Genomic DNA, 19,354 nt, shown 5'->3' with positions numbered 1-19,354 from the left:
AGAGAGAGAGAGAGAGAGAGTGGTGACAGGAGAAGTGTGGCCTTACCTTAGGAGTGAGTAGGCATGAGAGGAACTTCCTCTTGTCCCCGATGAGCATGGCGTTACTGATGATGGGCAGCTCCTCCTTCACCGTGTCCTCGATCAGGACAGGGGGGATGTTCTCTCCGCCCGCCGTGATGATCAGTTCTACAACACAGGAGAACCACAAGGAGTTAGTACACATTGCTACAGGTAATGAAATGCTTCTGCACATTTAACGAGAAATTTAAAGAGAAACTGCCGTGATGATCAGTTCTACAACACAGGAAAACGGGCACCACATGTCAGTACATCTTCCTACAACAAGTCCCACAGTACAGGTACTCACTGCCACCTAGCTGTAGCTACATTTGTAGGGTGGCGGACAGGGAGTAGCACCCCTGCCCATTGAGGAGCCGGGTCTCTTAAGTCATACCTCACACCACCAACAGACTTCACAACACCAAGCAACCACCCCTTACATGTGCATGGTCAGGCATGGACACTAACATCGAGTCCAAAACTAAGCAAACTTCCAGAATTCCATAAAAAGTTCTTAAGCTATGTGGGATTATTACATTCCTACACGTGACAACCATGTGTGATTACTACATCTACTTGCTGATGCATTTGCTTTTGAAAAAGTGCTACGAGGCTCCCCACCTTTGATCCTGCCTGTGATGTAGAGGTATCCCTCCTGGTCCTTCTTGCCGAGGTCTCCTGAGTGGAGCAGCCCCTCCTCATCCAGGGCCTCTCGTGTCTTATCCTCCATCTTCAGGTACCCCATGAACACGTGCCGACCGTAGAAACACACCTGGTGAAAGGAAAAACAGGTACCCCATGAACACGTGCCGACCGTAGAAACACACCTGGTGAAAGGAAAAACAGGTACCCCATGAACACGTGCCGACCGTAGAAACACACCTGGTGAAAGGAAAAACAGGTACCCCATGAACACGTGACGACCATAGAAACACACCTGGTGAAAGGAAAAACAGGTAACCCATGAACACGTGCCGACCATAGAAACACACCTGGTGAAAGGAAAAACAGGTAACCCATGAACACGTGCCGACCATAGAAACACACCTGGTGAAAGGAAAAACTCATAACTAAAAAGCAAATGCATATGTTTACCTTCGCATATGGTCTGCTCTGTTAATTCTTACTTGAACACATTCATATACATGTATGGTGACAGGAGTCTAAAATGCTATAAAATTGCAACATGATGCAATCTAACACTAGTTACTATGGTGACAGACGTCTGGTTCAGGTCATTGACCTTATTGGTTTGGAAAAGAAGAGGAAGAAGAGGAAACAGCAAAAAACAATATGTTTTTCTTCGGTAAACATAATATTCTGGTAAGAGAAGTTTGGTAGGGTCCAAAGTTCGGTAGTGTTTTGAAAATCATTGTTCTAGAGATATGCATGTGTGTCTGCATGTGATAATGACATCTAGACATGTCTAAAGTATTAAAAGTGGAGGTAACTTGAACTTTTCTCACCTCTCCGATGCCTTCGTCGTCAGCGTTCTTGATGACAGTGGTGGCTCCTGGGAACTCGGACCCACAGCTGCCCAGTCGGAAGTGATGGGGCAGGGCCATGGTGTGGGGGCCTGCATGGGGAATCATAAAAAACACAGGAAAACTTTATTGACAACAAAAGTACAGCGACAAACACAAAAGAATCTTCAAGGAAGCCACTATGCTAGGAGATGGTGGCAAATGATCCTTTTGAAGGCTTTTGAGTTGTATTCTGAAGGGAAACACTGCATCTGATGAGTGTCAGAAAAATAATAAAATCTTTGTTGTAGCACTGTCTTGTTTAAGATTTTGAAGTTAGCTCCCATTTCAGATTCAAGCTCAGAAGATGAGATGTGTAATTAGGTTTTGTTTTATATGGTGCACACACATAATTTTATGGTGCACACACATAATTTTGTGTCCAACCAACTTTTAGCTTGGGTGCACCAGTGCATCTATTTCCAAAAATGAATTTCAAGCCCTGTAGATGATATTGTGAATAGATAAATAAAAAAAAAATCCTGACCTGTGCTCTCGCTCATGCCGTACAGCTCGTACAGGGGGATGTTGATGCTCATGAAGTACTGGAGCGTCTCCATGGCGATGGGCGCGGCCCCGGAGAACTGCAGCCGGCACCTGTCCAGCCCCAGGGCCTTGCGGATGTTACGGAACACCACCATGTTGGCAATGGTCCAGCCCCACGGAGGAGAGTGTCTGGGGAGGAATGTGTACATGTAGGTCATTGTTGAACCTGTGAAATCGAGAAAGTTCATTGAACAAACTGCATAAACTCCAAGGGGTAACAGACTGTGGCCATGTACATGTATGTGGGGTAGTATACAATGTACATACCTGGGCCGTGATAACCTTCGATAACAGCGTTCTAGACTGGACTGTACTTGACAGTACAGCCCAGGCTTCCATAGAGTAATTCAAACGCGTTTCACTCTAACCATGCATGCAGCTTTCAAAAATTCAAATTCAGACGTTGGTATTGAATGTTGTTGGCTTTTTTGGTTTAGGGACACCAAACTTTCGCTCATTTTGCATTGAAGGTGTCTATGTTTTCTTGGGTGGGTATGACATAGATAAAATGTAACACAGCGTATTCCTGTGGGTTGGGCTTGTACCTCGGGAGATATGGAACACCCTGTGTTGTATTCTATATTTACATACCCTTTCATGATGTTCATGTTGCCGGCCAGGCCGATGCCTTTGGCCCAGGTGCCGATCTTCTTCTTCATGCCTCGTGACTCCCTGCCGATGGCCTGGAGCTTGTCCGCGATCTTCTCCCAGACTCTGGGCACGCCCAGCAGGGCCGTGGGACGCACCTCCTTCAGCGTCTGCACCAGGGAACCCTGGCAAGACATGTCCATGCAGGTTAGACATCCAGGTTTCAGTTTCAGTTTATTGGAATGCCCTTTTTTTAGCCCCTTAAGGGGCTAATCTTTCAGGGCTCCTTTTTCTGCACTTCTTGAATACTTGAGAAGACTTGGTCGCTGAGATGCCATGCTTTGTTCCTTAAATTCTTGTTACAACGTTTATGATGGTCTCTATGTAAAAAATTGCGAACATTATGTTTTTCTTTCCGTACTCTCGCAAATATTAGATTAGGATCTGCAGAGGGTGTTTCATTTACAAGATTTACTCGCTGAAAATAGACAAAATTATACAGTTTATACAAGCTCTGACTCTCTGTACATATCTTCATCTGTACTACTTACTTTTCCAGACATTCCCTTACCTCTTATGCTTTAATGTTTACTCAAGAGGCTTCGACTAGTGATATAACATCCTTGGTTTACTGTATGTTGTCCTCCTTTGTTTTACTGTATGTAACAATGTCTTGTCTTGTAACATGCTGGGCCCCCTTGGAAAACAGCTACATGTATTGCAGGCTGAATGGGGCCACCCAGCTGTCCTGAGATGAAATAAATAAATAAATACCTTGAGGGCATCTGGCTGTGCGAAGTAGGTGCTCCCTGCGTTGCACATGGGGGCGAAGATGTCAAGCATCTGCCCTGCCACGTGGCTGAGGGGGAGGTAACTCACGCTGATCTCCTTCCCCATCCGCAGGGACGCGTACTCCGAGGCGTAGTGGGCTGTCCACGTGATCTGGGACAGACATGGAGTAGGATATAGGATTAAACAGGGACAGGGGGCGTAAATACGTGAAGCCAGTATATGACGTCTCTTGTCACATGATAATCACATCAATTCACGTGATGAGAGAACTCCAAGACGAGATCTGACTTTACCGGGTTGAAGAAGAGACAGAGTGTGTCTTTTTTTGGGGGGTTTCCTTATAAATATTTGTAAAAAACTTAACGATAAGTTATAATATATCAGACTGACACAAGTGCATCGATGAAGGTTAGAACTTGGATTAATTCCTGATTTTTGCAGTACTTTTACGTTAACTTTGCAGTTTTCACGGTCACTTCTGGACCACAAAATCATCATTATTGTGAAAAAAAATTCATAGAGATTGAACTTTACAACTATGGATTCTACCAACACAGATGAGCTTTCATTCGAACCCAACTCACGTTGTCGTGACTGAGCATGGCTCCCTTGGGGTTTCCGGTGGTGCCTGATGTGTAGATGAGCACACAGCACTGGTTGGGCACCTGGGCGGAGATGCGGTCCTCCAGAGTCTTGTCAGCCACATCAGAGCCCAGCTTCATGAACTCTTCCCACTGTCATGCACAAGTCACATGTTATTTATTTTATTTCATTTTATTCACATGGATTTATGAGCATTGGAACAGCAAGCACATATGTGCTTATAAGATCCTTTGCTCAAGAACATACAAAATACAGGTTGAAATAAGAAATACAAAAATGTAAAACGAATATAAAATGAAAGTGGCCGCTGCACCAATAGACATAAAATAAATGTTGTTAATGCGATAAATCAAATCTTCAGGACTGAGAAATGAAATGGTACACAGTATCGAAAATATGTCAATTAGTACAGTATGGGAGGGAGGGGCTACCGGTAAGGAGTAAAGTGCATAATGTGGTGTCATTTCAGTTGAGTGGGTCAAGGGTCACATGTTATCGTATATCAAATGAATGAGTGAAGACCCTTACTGTATATACATGTATATGCCCACTGGGTTAAGTGCAGGTCACAACAAAAGAACAGTTTGCAGATAAAAGTATACCTTGTCAAGTTACCACAAGTACCATAGTATATAGTACACGCCATGACTAGATTTTTGGCTATCACTGACTCACCGTGTAGAGGTTTGGACGTTTCTGCTCCAGAGGTCCTGTGTACTGCACCACAGCCTTTAGGTGGGGCAGCTTGTCCCAGACCTGTAAGGGAGGAACAGGATTTCAAAAAATTAGTCTGCATCTGTACATGTTTAGGCAGTACAAACTGCCACAATCCTTCCACAAATGTGGTTGATCTCAATAGATAAACAAATAATGTTTTCCAAGTACATGTGATATCAAGTACAGCGCTCGAAATACTGGGTGCATGTGCACCTTAGTGCACCCAAATTTCAAGGTGTGCACCTAATCCTTTTCTGTGGGTGCACCTGTGCATCCAAATACAAGTATTTTCGTAGGTTAATGTGTGTGAAGATGTTAAATGTACATGACACTGTAGTATACAGCATATTCTTAACATCTAAGTGTAAGAAAATAATAAAATCATTGAAACATTATTAGTTAGCTGACATTTTACTTATTTCATCTTATACGGTGCACCCCAAACATTTTTGTGCACCTAATTTTTTAGGTTGAGTGCATCAGTGCACCTATTCCCAAAAATGAAATTCGAGCCCTGGATAAACAAATAATGTTTTCCAACTACATGTGATATCAAGTAGTTTTTCTCACCTTCAGAATCTTCTGCAGCTGAACGTTGTTTTCGACAATGATGACGTTTGCCTCGCAGCTCTCTGCCACATAGCGGCAGGCCTCGGCGTTGTTGGTTGTGTAGATGCCCACACCAAAACCTCTGGAGATCCACAGAAAAACAGAGTTAGTTTCATAAATTATCTGGCTGGAATATGGTGTAAAAATGATAAGACATTTTGTTCCTAAAGTGCATACATATACTATAGCCAGAACGTAGGCAGATCGTACTGCGCCTGCGGAAAACTCTGATTTTTTCACGGTTTTCACTTTTCATTTTTGGTCAACATTGCATCAGAATTTTGTCTGTTGCAGATGATATCTTTTCTGACACAACATTTGGAAACTACAGACAGGATGTTAACCACGTGAATACGACCTTATGTGAGACGTTCTGCCGAAGTGCCATGGTTTTGCACAGGTGCAGTACGGTCTGCCGACGTGCTTGTTTCAAGCCCATGTCGATGAAGAATACGTACCCTGCCAGGATGGCTCCAAGGTGACCCATGAACCACTCCGGGGAGTTGAACCCGATGATGCCGACACCGTGGAACCTCTCCAGGCCAAGCTGCAGAAAACAGGCGCAAATATCTGGTCACCAACTTCATACCAAACTTTTGCAAGAACAGTATTTACTTATTATGTTTTATGATGCTATCATGAAAGTTAATCTTTGTTGATGTTTAAAGTTAAAACTTTCGATCCAACACAAAGAATAGTTCTGACCTAGAGCTTTTGACCAGTCACTCTGGGCTTCCTCGGTAGACTGACCCAGTGATTTATTGACGGAAGCTCTACCTGAGTGAGAACCATTCTTTGTGTTGGATCAAAATTTTAAACTTTAAACGAGTTTTAAGATGCTTTCAAAGTCCTTAGAATGGGAAATTAAGAAATGAGATGGGATTTCTGAGACGGTACTTCACCTGCTTTCTCTGTCATGACCAGTTTAAGAGTAACTCAACTGTTCACTGAGTTTGTTCAGCTAATCTGGTAAGAAATGGCTTCCAATGTGACTAACCTTGATCAAACTCTTGGCAGCCTTGCAGCAGGCGTCGTAGTACTCTTGGTACGTCCACTTCAGCCAAACGTCGTTTCTCTTCACCCCCAGGGCGGTCTGGTCGGGGTAGTTCTTCACAGCTCTGTGGTGGAGAGGGAGACAACGTTAGCCGACAGACAAACTGCATGTTTGTTTGTTCGTTTACCTTATTTACACAACAACATAAAACAGAGAAGTAGTGATACATAAAAAAAAGAAGCTCCTCCACTTAAGTGGAGGTTTACTTTTCACAGTCATTTTTTACTATTAGAGATTCAGTAAATTCATTTATTTTCACAAAAAAAGTCCTGTTCCACTCTGTGCAGAGCATAGGGTGGTGCCAATCTTCATTTCTGTAGCCCTTGGGCCACACAGTTGTGCAAGCACTACAGCAGGGGGCTAGCCCGCTGGTAGTGCTGTGTGTTTGACCTTCCCACACTCTTTCTCAATCATAGATGCTGAGTGCTAAGCAGAGAAAGCAGTGTGTACCATTTGTTAAGTCTTTGGTGTTACCCGGCGGGGGTTTGAACTCACAACGATCTCCCAAAGCGAGCACTCGACCCAATTGAGCTATTGCTCTGGTATCTTGTGGTTAGAATCTCACAAAACAAAACAAAGGATAGAACATAGATCCCCATACCTGGTGAACATGGCGTGTACAGTTTCAGGTGGGCGTGACAGAGCACCTGTCTCACTCATGCGCAGCTGCACGGCTCCATCCGCCTTCCACGTCATCAGGCTGTCAGCTGATAACAACCCGGCCGGCGTCACTCCTGGAAGGGACAGGTGGTAAGGTGGTTAGGGTAGTACACTTAAGAATCTTCAGGTTCTGGGTTCGAATCCCTAACACTGTGCCCTTTTACTTCCTTACTCTACTGACTTTTAAGCAGACAAAACGTTAAAAAGGCAAGTGGCAAGGTGGTCTTGTGGTTAGGGTAGTACACTTAAGAATCTTAAGGTTCTGGGTTCGAATCCCTGACAGGCCCCAATGTTTCACTCTTGTACACTTATTTCTTTAGAATCTAAACGTTCTGGTTCGAATCCCTGGCCGGCCCCAATGTTACGCTCTTGTACACTTATTTCCTTAGAATCTAATTTAAAAGGTTCTGGTTGGAATCCTTGAGGGGCCCCAATGTTTCGCTCTTGTTCACTTGTTTCCTTAGAATCTAAAAGTTCTGGGTTCGAATCCCTGACAGGCCCCAATGTTTCGCTCTTGTACACTTATTTCTTTAGAATCTAAACGTTCTGGTGCGAATCCTGGCTGGCCCGAATGCTATGCCAAAATACCAGAATTAAAAAGTAGCAAGTGGCAAAGTGGTTAGGACTGTTGACTGAAGGTTCTGGGTTCAAAGAAAATCCTAGCTGGCCCCAATATTGTGCCCTTGAACAAGGCACTTTACTCGTATTTCCTCCCTCTCCTCACACAGTAGGCAACCAGAATGGTGACAAGTTTGTATGATCAGTTAGGTATTTTCTTCTACAATTGTCCCCGTTAAACAAAGAATGGGCAAATTAGTTTGCACTTTGCAGTTGTCTATAGTATTGTGGTATGGCTTGCACAGTTTGGCATACAAAGCACTGTAATTTTAGTAAATACAGGCATTTGTACATACAGTTAGTAAGCTCTACTGACCTTTCTGTGATAGGGATACATGGATGTCAGCTGCGGAGACATCTCCATTTTCTGCAAGAGAAAATTGCATTAACAACTCAAGCAACAAAAGAAATTCATTCAGGTCACTTCAGCTTGATCAAGACTGATTGAAAGCTTGTTGGTACACAATGTACATTGTAAGTGCTTTACTTTGTACATGGAAAAAGTGTATTGTCACAGATGAACTTTCAAATACAGGAAATTGTTTATTTGTATACTGATATAACTTCAACGGACACAAATCTTACATGTGTCCAACCTGGGTCAACCTAATCTCAAAGCAGTCAATGGGGTCAAAGGTTGAAGTTGCCTGGTTGGCCATTTTGGATTTTCACTGGACAGTAAAGTCTAAGGAGTTAGTAGAGGAAAACAAAGGAAAGTTATCCATTTGCATACACCTCATGGATGTCTAGTTCAGAAACCAGACATTTATACTTTTATTACTATAAAAGATGAACAGCTGTACATTTAATACACTCAAAAGACTGGCCTGTCCAACTGTTCAACTCGTGTCCCTGACATGTACACAATAATGTACCTCCAGGCATGTTGCTGTGGATAATGGCTAAATGACCTGAATTCCCTCTCACTTTTCACATGCACACATGCTATCACTTTCCAAAACTAACTTTTGTTGCTGTCACAGGAAGTATTGTACCTATCTGAAATGCTTTGGTATGGAAGCAATAATTGTATTTCTATTATGATGATGTTTGGCCAAAACATTTGGATGCTGCTGTTCTGGAGGGTAAATTCTCTAAAAAATCTTCTTGACACTGAATGTTTAAATAAAAAATTTCAGTATGCTTTTGCAGTGGTCAGGGTAGGTCAAGGTTCATGTACATGTAGGATACAGCTGTTTAAAGGTGGTGTTTGAAGTTTGCAGTTGAAGCCATAATCTTTGTAACTGACAGTAATTACACTGGAATGCCTTTGCTTTTGTCCAATTCACAGTGGAGAGGCCAACACCATAATATACATTTGTAGCTACTGCAGAAGTTTCAAGATTGACAGGGGGTATATACATGTAAGTTGTAACCACGTTGGCAGAACGTACTGCACCTACGCCAAACCTGTAATGTATAGCGGTCCAGTATTCGTTTCTATGTGCGGGACACAACACCACCAGCAACAGCTGCCTCTGTTCCGTGTGTATGGCACTGTTGCAATTTCAATAAATAAAAAAAAAGTAAAAAAAATAAAAAAAATAATAGCACTTCGGCAGAACGTCTCCTATAAGGTGATATTCACGTGTATAAGGTTAACATCCTGTCTGTAGTTTCCAAATGTTATGTCAGAAAAGATGTCATCTGCAACAGGAAAAATTCTGATGCAACGTTGAACAAACATCCAACGAAAACCGTGAAAAATTAGGGTTTTGCACAGGCACAGTACGTTCTGCTGACGTGCTGAGTTTAATACCACAAATATAGCAAGCCTCTATGACCCTATAAATCACCTTTGAGGACTCCGTTCATGGTTCCGTTGACTCCCTTGCTCGTTGCCGTGTGGTTGCCGTGTGTCGGTGCGTGGTTGTCTGCGGTGACGCTCATGTCAGCAGGTCTGTCCCGCAGGCTACATGGCAACAAGGAGGGTGTTATTAGCCTGGTATTCCCTTCTGGGCATGGCGCTCGGCCATTACGGGTACAGTATTTGGGGTTAGACTGGATTTGGTTGGGGATATGCCCATAACAGGAACATGTACTGTGTTCCCAACAACATGTTAATATTGATTATTTTAGTCCAAGCCACGTTTGATGTTGTACATGTATTTACAATACGGATGTCTAACATATAAACTATCTTATCAAGGATTGATCTACTCAAGTTATATGACTATGTTTGATGGCATGCATTTCTTCAACTGATACGTTATACGACATACGTTATTAGTATTAGCGACGACGCCTGGGTAGCCCATTCCATACTTTGTGTTGTTGGAATTCCAATTCATTAATAAAATAAACAAATAATCAACACATGCAGTGGTCCATGGACTATTTTTCTTTCACGTCTTTCACTTTTTATCCCAATTGAAAGGTCTAAATTCCTAACCAGAAAAAAAAAAAACTGGGTAGGCGAGGTCAACACCTGGGCATCACCTGCAAAGTTACAAAAATGTATGATCACAACAATTTGAGTTTTTGTTGGATACTCATAAAAGGCTCAATAGCTTTTGTTTGTCCTGAACTTTGAGCTGTGCCGATTGACTGTTTTTGGGTGAGGATGAGGTTAAGTTATTGAATGCCTCGCGTACAGTACCACGTACTGTTTGTTTAGGATGATCCAACCCATGGCTTGCATAATACATCCCACATTTATAATTGATGAGGCCTAAATGTAGCGTGCCTCCATTTGGTCTACTGAGCCTAAACCCCAAAAGAAAGGGCGAGATCTGAGGCAAAACAGCAAAGCAGACAAATGATATCCTGCAAGTTCTGGATAAGTATTAGCACTATATAAAACACTGCTAATACATGTACACATCATTTCCACTCTATCACTATAATTGCGAAATATCCATGATCGAGGCTAAAACTAGAGAATGCGTGCGCATGCGGTTGAAGGCTAAAACTTTGCCTTTTACGTACCAACATTAGGCCCTAACAAAATTTTACGCTAAATTCAGGACTGCCTGCATATTGCAATTGTGCGCTTAATTCAGAGAAGTGCCTGCTATACAGCTCATTACGAGTAATATATGGAAGATTAAAAATAAAAATGTAGCCAATTTCTACCTCTAAAGCCTGGTAGAGGCTACATCACTGAGGGTCTTCTAAAAATTAGGCAGGAAGGGAGTTGAACATGTCTTAACACTACTAAAGAGAAAGACAAGACTTTTTACATAGTTTGTAAAGAAGCTACAGTAGGTTACCTTTGGGGCTGGCAGCCGGTGTCTCACTCTCAGTTCTACTGACTGAACAAGCTGAGACTTCACGTGTACTACAGTACCCTCGACCAGTGATCTTTAGACTTTGTACCCTGTTCTTTGCTCACCCCATATTGCCCAGTGTTACCTCTCGAACTTTGGACCGTCGGCACAATATTGTTCTTTGTTACAAGACCATGTATCCACGTGCCCCCGACAGGGTAGAAATACATTTTGCTTACCTTGTCTGGGACAAGTGGGCGATAGGGAACAGACTGGCATGACAAAGGTCGTTGATCCCAGTTATAGACCCGGACCCAGAACGAGGCATGACATTTGATACGACTTGATCTACGTACACGTACCCGTAGTATACGTAGAACACGTATATCAAACCTGCGTACTAAAATGTTTCTTCCTCTCTTCTAACCTTAAGAATGGTAAATATACATGTGCTTGACACCATAGGCCCAATTATGAGTAGAGGTATTTTCCAAACTGCCCCAAATTAACTAAAATGGTCTGATTTCGCTGTTTAGATACTTTGACCTTCTTTCCTAATCTCCAAGCAGATGTTTCGGTGTCCACAAAAGATATTGGCCCGGCATTATTTTGGGTGGCAAATGGATACTGTCTGGCCAATGGATACTGTCTGGCCAATTTGATACTGTCTTTTGTGGCCACTGAAACATCTGCTTGGAGATACATGCAACTTCACACACCAACACAAGATCACCCATGATCCTTCTATTTTCAAACATGCCATCATGAAGGAAATCAAATCAAGGGTACACTCTCCAAGCAGAGGTTAGGTTTGTTTGGGCTGGTTTTCAGGCGTTTTGCCGGGCTTGCTCTTCTATCAGCTTTTCCCTCGGTATATCAAGCATGTTCTCATCTCATCTACATATGTATTCCTTAGTCCAATTATTATTTAAAGGACCCATAACACTTATTGAAAACAGTAGGAGTCTAACTGTGATGTTACAGTCCTGTCTTGTAGGTATTGTACAAAGCTGGTATATTACGCATTTAGACAGTATACACGTTATGCAAAACAAACAAACAAACAAACAAACTTTAACAAACCGTTCGTACCCCGCTGATCCAGGCACTTCCAGCAGCTGCATCATCTTAACGTAAAAACCAATAATTTCCTGCGTTCAACAAGTCTTTGTTTTAGTTTTACCCTCTGAACACAATTTCACCACAGGCCTGATCTGGGAGTAACTGAAAACTGGGGACATATGAGAGGAACACATACTGAAGAGCTTATTATGGAGGCGGCTATGTTTGGTATCCTACTGACGTCAAACTGCCCAACTCGTGACAAGTGCACTTCCCAGCTATGTAAGGTCATACATAACCAGACACACCACTAGTCACATGATGGCTAGCTGTGGCATAGACAAGGAATATATATCACATTAGACTCTTTGCTGTCATACATCAATGTTATTGAAGAATCACTGAGGCGTCAGTCCTTTTTTCAGAATTTCTCAGGAGGAAGGGCTGTCAATACTAATACAGTCGTGACCGGTAAGGACATTAGCGTCCGCACAGCTGCTTAATTTCATCAATAATCCATAATGACAGTGTGCCTTCTGGGGTGATAACACTGGGCTCCAAATACTTCATCACGAATTTTCCTCATGTACATGTATACCTGTACCAGTGTAGGTAATTCATTCCATGATAAAGTAAGGTAGCTTCTATAGATACCAAACAAAATTATGTACGCTTCCAGTATTTTCTTATCCGTCAAAACACAATGTTTTCAAGATCTGCGGTATTCAAGGACATTTTATTGACTATTTATTTATTTACTTCATTATGACACAATTGAATGGCACTACAATCGGCTGTTGCTAATTCAAGGATACTATATCTATCTATTTATTTCATCGTAAATATCCTAGATAGCTCTATACTCTGTTGTATTCAATTTCAAGGATAGTATTTTCATTATATTTATATTTACATGTATTTTCATCAGAACACAACTGTATGGTGCTGTCCTGTCCTCCACTATTTTCCCTGGACATCTGTAGGGTCATATCTGATCCCGTCTTCTTCCTACAGAAATTCCCATATTTGAACCATGTCGGAGCATCTAACATTTCAAGCCCCCATACTGGCCCTGCACACACCCCCAGCACACCCATTTTTGCATACGAGCGCTATTAATAATTCAACGAATGCTCACGTTTCAAAACATAGGTCCCTGCCCTCCCTGCTCCTAATTGCTTTTTTTTTTAAAGAACGAAGGCATGGATCGATACTTCAACAAGCTTATAAAAGCTTTCTCCATTGCTAGCATCCAAGGGATATGTTTTAAAAATTAATTAACTAAAAAAATTAACAGCTATTACCTTTGGGAACTTCAACATTTGAAGGCTATGTCCAGTTTTAGGCCTTGTCAATTACGTGTATCAATATATGAAAAAAATGGGGTTATTTCCAGATAAAAAGTAAAAATTCTTAATCTGACCATCCTATATGTACTAATTGCAGTTATAAAGCACGTCGGCAGAACGTACTGCGCCTGCGCAGAACCCCGTATTTTCGCGTTTTTCGTTGGGTTTTTGGTCAACGTTGCATCAAAATTTTGCCTGTTGCAGAGGATATTCTTTCCGACACAACATTTAGAAACTACTGTCGAAATGCTAACCTTATATGAGTGAATACAACTTTATATGAGACGTTCTGCTGAAATGCTATGTACAATACATTACGGGTTTCGCGCAGGTGCAGTACGTTCTGCCGACGTGCTCAGTTATAATACTCTAGAAATAGTTTCAAAACACAGGTTCCTGCTCTCCCTGTCCCTAATCACTTTTTAAAAATAAATAAACCCAAAGGCATGGATCGATACCTTAACAAGCTTATATAAAAGCTTTCTCTATTTGCTAGTAACCAAAGGATAACTTGGGGAATGTTAAAAAAATTAATCAACTAAAAAATTAAGGGCTTTTATTACCTTTAGGAACTTAGCACGTTTTGAAGTGAGTCCGTGGCCAGTTTTAGGCCAAGGTCAATGCGTATAAATAAGAAAAAATGGGATTATTTCCAGATAAACAGTAAAAGCTCTAGCCATCCTACATATACTAATTGTAGTTATATTCTTAGTAATAGGCACACTTCCATCTCGAAAGATGATGATACATGTAAGTACTCTATTGGGGTTATGGCCATGTGCAGCGTCTTGCATGCTGCAACGTCTACATTTGTAGTCGTTATCTAATAAACGGTAGATACCATTTTTCATTCTTGGTATCAGTAAGTACAAATGTAGAACATAAAGACTGATTGAGGAAACTGATGAAGCTTTGTGAGATGGGCTGGAGGTCACTGGAATACGACCTTTCTGTCTGGGAATGTAAGACAGCTGCAGTGTCCTGTAAACCAGTGATGGAAATGATACGAATGGAACACGCAATAACTGGCTGTCAGGAAAGAGAGAAGGTTTACTGAAGTATCAGAGTACTGGGTAAAGGATAAGTTGACAAATGTGCTCACAAATAAAGTATGGACAGCACCTGTCAATATCACTTCTTTTTTATTTTTATTTTACTTTATTTTATCTTATTTGATTCGTTTTGGCTGAAGGTAGCAGGGGGCTATTAATATTAAGGGTGAACCTTAAGCTTGAGGCTAATACAAAATGTACAAGACGGGTTCACTAGGCCTCCATCCAGGTGATTTGTAGTGAATCACCAACTCCGAACTGCAATAGAATTTTGACCATTGCACACCGGAGCATGCCCCTACTCTTTTTCGAAGGGTGCGGTGGATTCTATAACGTGCGTAGCGCGTGGCTGTCCCCCAAACACAGGACCTCTCCCCCATTCAACGTCAATCCATATCACTTACTGCAAAGTATATGTCAGATGATCATACTTCAGATGAATGTCCTATCATGCAATTATTTCATGACAAAATGACTTTGCATGTTTCACTACCCCTAGTACCCTGACTAGTCTATCATGTGATACCATGTGACATCCTACCACCTTTCCCAGGAGTATGGCAGGAGAGTCATCTTGGCAAGAAAAATATCTGAGGCTGCCAAATACATCTGTCAGTATCTGTACTGATCTATCGTCGTGCCAATATCTGAAGAGCCGGCCTTGTATACATAGAGGAACTACTTTGTTTCTGTTGCTGGCATCTCTAAGATGTCAAAGTACGAGAAATCATGGAGAAACCAGCCAGTTTGCCTTGACTGCTGGATGATGTTTTTGTTTGACATACTGTTCCATGCCACACTGTAGCAATGCTGCATCTTTGCACCAAATTTGTATCACTATCAGTTATGGGGTTAGGCAGGAGGGACAAGGCTAAATCTGCAAAGCCAAATAAAGAATGAGGAATTAGATTTTTTCATACTCAGCACAATTTGTACGTTTTAGTGCCTTTTAAATCATACTTTTAAATCATCTAATCAGATTCCAAATACCAATGTACATTCATGGCACCAAAGGTGACAAAAATCCGTTTCTAGTCATTCAACAGTTGCTCAGTGATTTGCAATCTAGTAGCCTGGGTAACCAGACCGCCGTGAACTCAGCACTATCTCTTTGGCGCAGAGAGCGTTTCGGGCCGTCAACCTGAGGCCTCAATTACCGCATTTTGGGAGGGTTTCTTCGCTCACAACGGTCGGCGGCAACAGAAGACTGAGCGTAATGCAGGAAGTTAGCGGATACAGGGAAACCAGCAGGTCCGTGGTATAACTCGCCTGTGTGTGGTAAAGGCCAGGGCCGAAAAATTACCGAAAATCCTACCAAAGGTTTGGTACCCAGGCTAACAATCTAGGGGAAGGGGGCCTAAGACTTTGGTTCACCCGATCCTATGCAAGATAACCTCTCCCGCATGAGATGGTGCATAGTTACTCCAAACAAAGTGTTGTATATCAGCAGGTACTGTACACCCTTTTACCTAACTGGCCCATGACAGTCAGTAGGACGCTTGAAATGAAACACCGAACCAGCATGTTCAGGGCTCGAAGTATACCACCTGCATATGCAGGATGGTGCAGGTAAAACTGGAATTTGGAGATTTCTGAAGTCTTCACCTAACCTGCATGCAGTGGTCCCTGTGTGCCCTTGGTTAGCTTCAGCTCACAAATACTTCGTCAGCTTTATCCCCAAAACTTTCTACCTACAGTGTGTTCATGTAAGACCAGTGAGTTTTGGGGCCAACATTATAGCTAAGAGCAGCTTTACTTGGTTGCCAGACTACATAGAACTACATGCATGGTGCTTCAAGCCTTATATAATTTTTTAAGCCTGCCTGTCTGAGACAATACAATACGTGTACCTCTCCACCCTCAGTTTGGTATTGTAAATTACATGGCTCCAGCATGGCATGTATGGTAGGCAACATTTGGAATGCAGTTTAGAGTAATATTAGAGCTAATGTTGTTAGATTAGTATCAGAGGTCCTGTCTGTACTATATACATTTATACCTGTTTTACACCTGTACTGAGCCCAATAGGGCATGAATGTACATTAAAGGTTATCTGTTTTCGGTATTCTGTTTATTAAAAAGAAGGCTTGTGGCTTGTACATGCAAGTATCTGGAGTAAGAGTGCTAGAAATTGCAAGATTTACATACCACAGAACGATAATTAGGGGTATGTACACCCTAAAATATGTGTATCATGCCTCATTATGCAGGTACTTGGACAGCTTCCAATTGTATTGTTTCCTTTGACACCTTGACAACACACAGGTGACCCCATTTCCTACCCCACACTAGTGATGACAGTACTAGTATACTGGGTGTAAGGCTTTATAAATAATTAAGACTTTTAGATTTTAAAATACACTACAACGTCTACAAGTGTAGTTAATGCTGTCTAAATTCAAATTTGTCCAAATATTTAGGCTGAAAGCTCCAGTAAAACTAAAAGGACAGGACGACAACTGAGTATAATAAGTTCTTGTTTCACAGTTGCAGTTCTGTTGGTACTGACATACCTGGCCCCAGGCCAAAATGCTATCTTCTTACCTTACTTGAATACAGTTGCCAGGTCTTGTTACCTTAGCTGAATACAGTGGCCAGGACAGGTGGGCATTTGTTTTGTTTACAGTCTTGCTTTACAAGCCGAGCTGGGGGCCTGGGACCCAAGCCAAAATATTGTTAAAATACTAGTGAGGTAACCCTCTATTTTAAACCTCCAGGTAGTAAACTCAATACAAACCGAGGTAATTACAAATTCCCCGTTGTCATCCATTCATACGTGTATACAGTATGTGTATAGTAGAAAGACTTGGACGCATTCCAAGCCAAGCATTCACAAAAACAGGAATTGCGTAGCTTTAGCGCTGGCTTCGTGACAAGGAAACACAAGAGTATGTAACACTGCGAAAAGCTTTTAAATAGAAATACACATGCACAGTAACGTTAGTTTACATGCTTTCCAGTGCAGTGAATATTAAAATATTATGAGTTACGTTTGAGTTCCAAATGATAAAACAAGGACTATCTTGAAAACGGTTCACCAGCAGAACAGTAAGAAGTCTATGCAAACAGAACGCTTCATTAACAGGTTGACGAAAATATCCTGCATAAATTCCCTTTGTATCAACACAACATACGTACATGACAGTTTAGCATTGACGTTATAAAACAGGATATCCGCTAGCCCCCCTCCCACTACTATACGTACATGTACCTCGTGCCCAACAACACACACAAGAGGGCGCGGTCACATGTGGCCGAAAATCCCGAAAAAATAGCGTCAATCAGCGTAGATATGACACTTTAGAGAAACATAATTTAGTAAACTATATGCTGTACCTATCAGTGTTAGTATTACAATACCATAGCGGCCTCTGTCGTCTGATAAACTACCAGAAAACAGGGCTTCGTGTTCGCATATTTTTCATGGCGAATTCACAGAAGCCGGCCGGCACATGTGGCATGTTTTTACCTCGCGAAAATTCTAAAAATGATCCCAAAATTACAACTCACCTGGTCCGCTGTCGTCTTTAAAGTGTTCCTTGAAAGCTGCTTGTGGTATTTCTGCAAAATCAAGCTCCTTCTTGGCTAAATTTTCGCTTGAAATCTGAAGGTTGTTCGTACGACACGTCCTTTTATCAGCAGTCTCGTGACTGAGTCTACTACACCGAACCTCCGAATCACACTGCGTCACCGTTATGCAAATGAGCTGGATGTAAATACGCGCTCTGCCTCAAGCCGGTTTCGCGCCAAATTTTCTCACGCGTACCAGGTGTACAACTTCCTGTATGAAATTTTGAAGTGTGGAGCTTCTTGTTTCTTAAAGTGCGCAGGAGAAAATTCTGCGGGCTTTCCACGAGTATTTCTATGTTTATGTGCGAGGGATTTTCCCTAGTGTTGGACCAAGTATGTGAGGTCATATGATAACAAACAGAGCACGCGAAAACCCTTGGGAATTCATCATCTTGTTTTTCAGCTTTACTTTGCACACGTGTAAAAATTCGTCATCAAAACATGAGAATGAAAGAGAGCGCACAAAAATAGCCGAATGATGCAAGATCTCGCCTGTTTTGGCTCAGATCTTGGTGGCGAGACCGGTGACGACAGCGTATGGAGACGGCTGTTGACCAATCAGGGATCGCCAAGAAGCCGACGCCTGACTCACGCCTCTGTAAAACGGGTCACGCGCCGCGCGTATCAGGTTTCACTCTTGGCAACGTGCCAGACGTGACGTCATTTCCAAACAAGAAACTTCTTCACACAAGCCAAACGCGAGTCATGCTAAATCTTCAAGCAGACGTTTCGAGGGCCGCAAAATATCAAGTATCAAATTGGCCAGGCAGTATGCATTTGTTGGGTGCAAATGGATAAAGTCTGGCCAACGGATACTGCCTGGGCAATTTGATACTGTATTTTGCGGCCACCGAAACATCTGCTTGGAGATTAAGACTTAAGTTATGCAAGCAGATCTTAGCCTCGTAACCATTCGATTTGTAACGGGTCTCGTTGTACTCGCTTGCCCTATTTTTGTTTCAGGCTAGCGAATGCTGAAGAACCCCGTTCCAAATCGGATAGCATGTAACACCGGTGTTAAGTTAACGTTTGACATATGTCACAGGGGAGATTGGAATCCAGGGGGATCCGGAATCCTCCTAGGGGAGATTGGAATCCCTATCTCCCCTAGGGGAGATTGGAATCCCTATCTCCTCTAGGAGAATCTGGAATCCTGGGAACTATGAGTTCTAGTTATATTTCAGTCCATACCATGGTATGGATGAAATATATTGTGTTCCCTCATGTTTCTCCTTCTCCTCCTTCTCCTCCTCCTGCCAAACAGTCAAAGGGATTCAACTCCGCCATCATTCAGCCAAATGACCTGAAATTTGGCATGGAGGTAGAGTGGGCAAATACCCCC

At 42.2% G+C, this 19,354-nt stretch overlaps 1 protein-coding gene across 4 annotated transcripts in view; it reads right to left on the bottom strand.

Annotated features, from left to right (window-relative positions):
• Positions 1-18,197, bottom strand: part of LOC109482367 (long-chain-fatty-acid--CoA ligase ACSBG2-like) — a 21,168-nt gene extending 2,971 nt beyond the window's left edge. The window contains exons 1-15 of one of the 4 annotated variants that reach the window (XM_019785062.1): positions 17,953-18,197; positions 9,567-9,682; positions 8,087-8,137; positions 7,094-7,226; positions 6,436-6,556; positions 5,897-5,985; positions 5,400-5,520; positions 4,788-4,868; positions 4,094-4,243; positions 3,492-3,659; positions 2,721-2,902; positions 2,071-2,258; positions 1,527-1,636; positions 682-832; positions 47-186 (exon numbers count right to left, since the gene is read on the bottom strand). In XM_019785062.1, the coding sequence (XP_019640621.1) occupies positions 47-186; positions 682-832; positions 1,527-1,636; positions 2,071-2,258; positions 2,721-2,902; positions 3,492-3,659; positions 4,094-4,243; positions 4,788-4,868; positions 5,400-5,520; positions 5,897-5,985; positions 6,436-6,556; positions 7,094-7,226; positions 8,087-8,137; positions 9,567-9,660 (1,779 nt within the window). In that variant the 5' untranslated portion in view covers positions 9,661-9,682; positions 17,953-18,197. Of the gene's footprint in view, positions 1-46; positions 187-681; positions 833-1,526; positions 1,637-2,070; positions 2,259-2,720; positions 2,903-3,491; positions 3,660-4,093; positions 4,244-4,787; positions 4,869-5,399; positions 5,521-5,896; positions 5,986-6,435; positions 6,557-7,093; positions 7,227-8,086; positions 8,138-9,566; positions 9,683-10,982; positions 11,004-12,062; positions 12,139-17,952 lie in introns of those variants that run through there. The other 3 variants (XM_019785061.1, XM_019785057.1, XM_019785063.1) reach the window with 3 other exon arrangements.
• Between the last annotated feature and the right edge of the window lie 1,157 nt (positions 18,198-19,354).

Source organism: Branchiostoma belcheri, unplaced genomic scaffold, assembly GCF_001625305.1.
Source record: "Branchiostoma belcheri isolate BF01 breed outbred unplaced genomic scaffold, Haploidv18h27 scaffold6, whole genome shotgun sequence".
NCBI classification, from domain to species: domain Eukaryota; kingdom Metazoa; phylum Chordata; class Leptocardii; order Amphioxiformes; family Branchiostomatidae; genus Branchiostoma; species Branchiostoma belcheri.
Note: the sequence above shows the minus strand (reverse complement) of the source record. Positions and strands in the feature narration are given on the sequence as shown.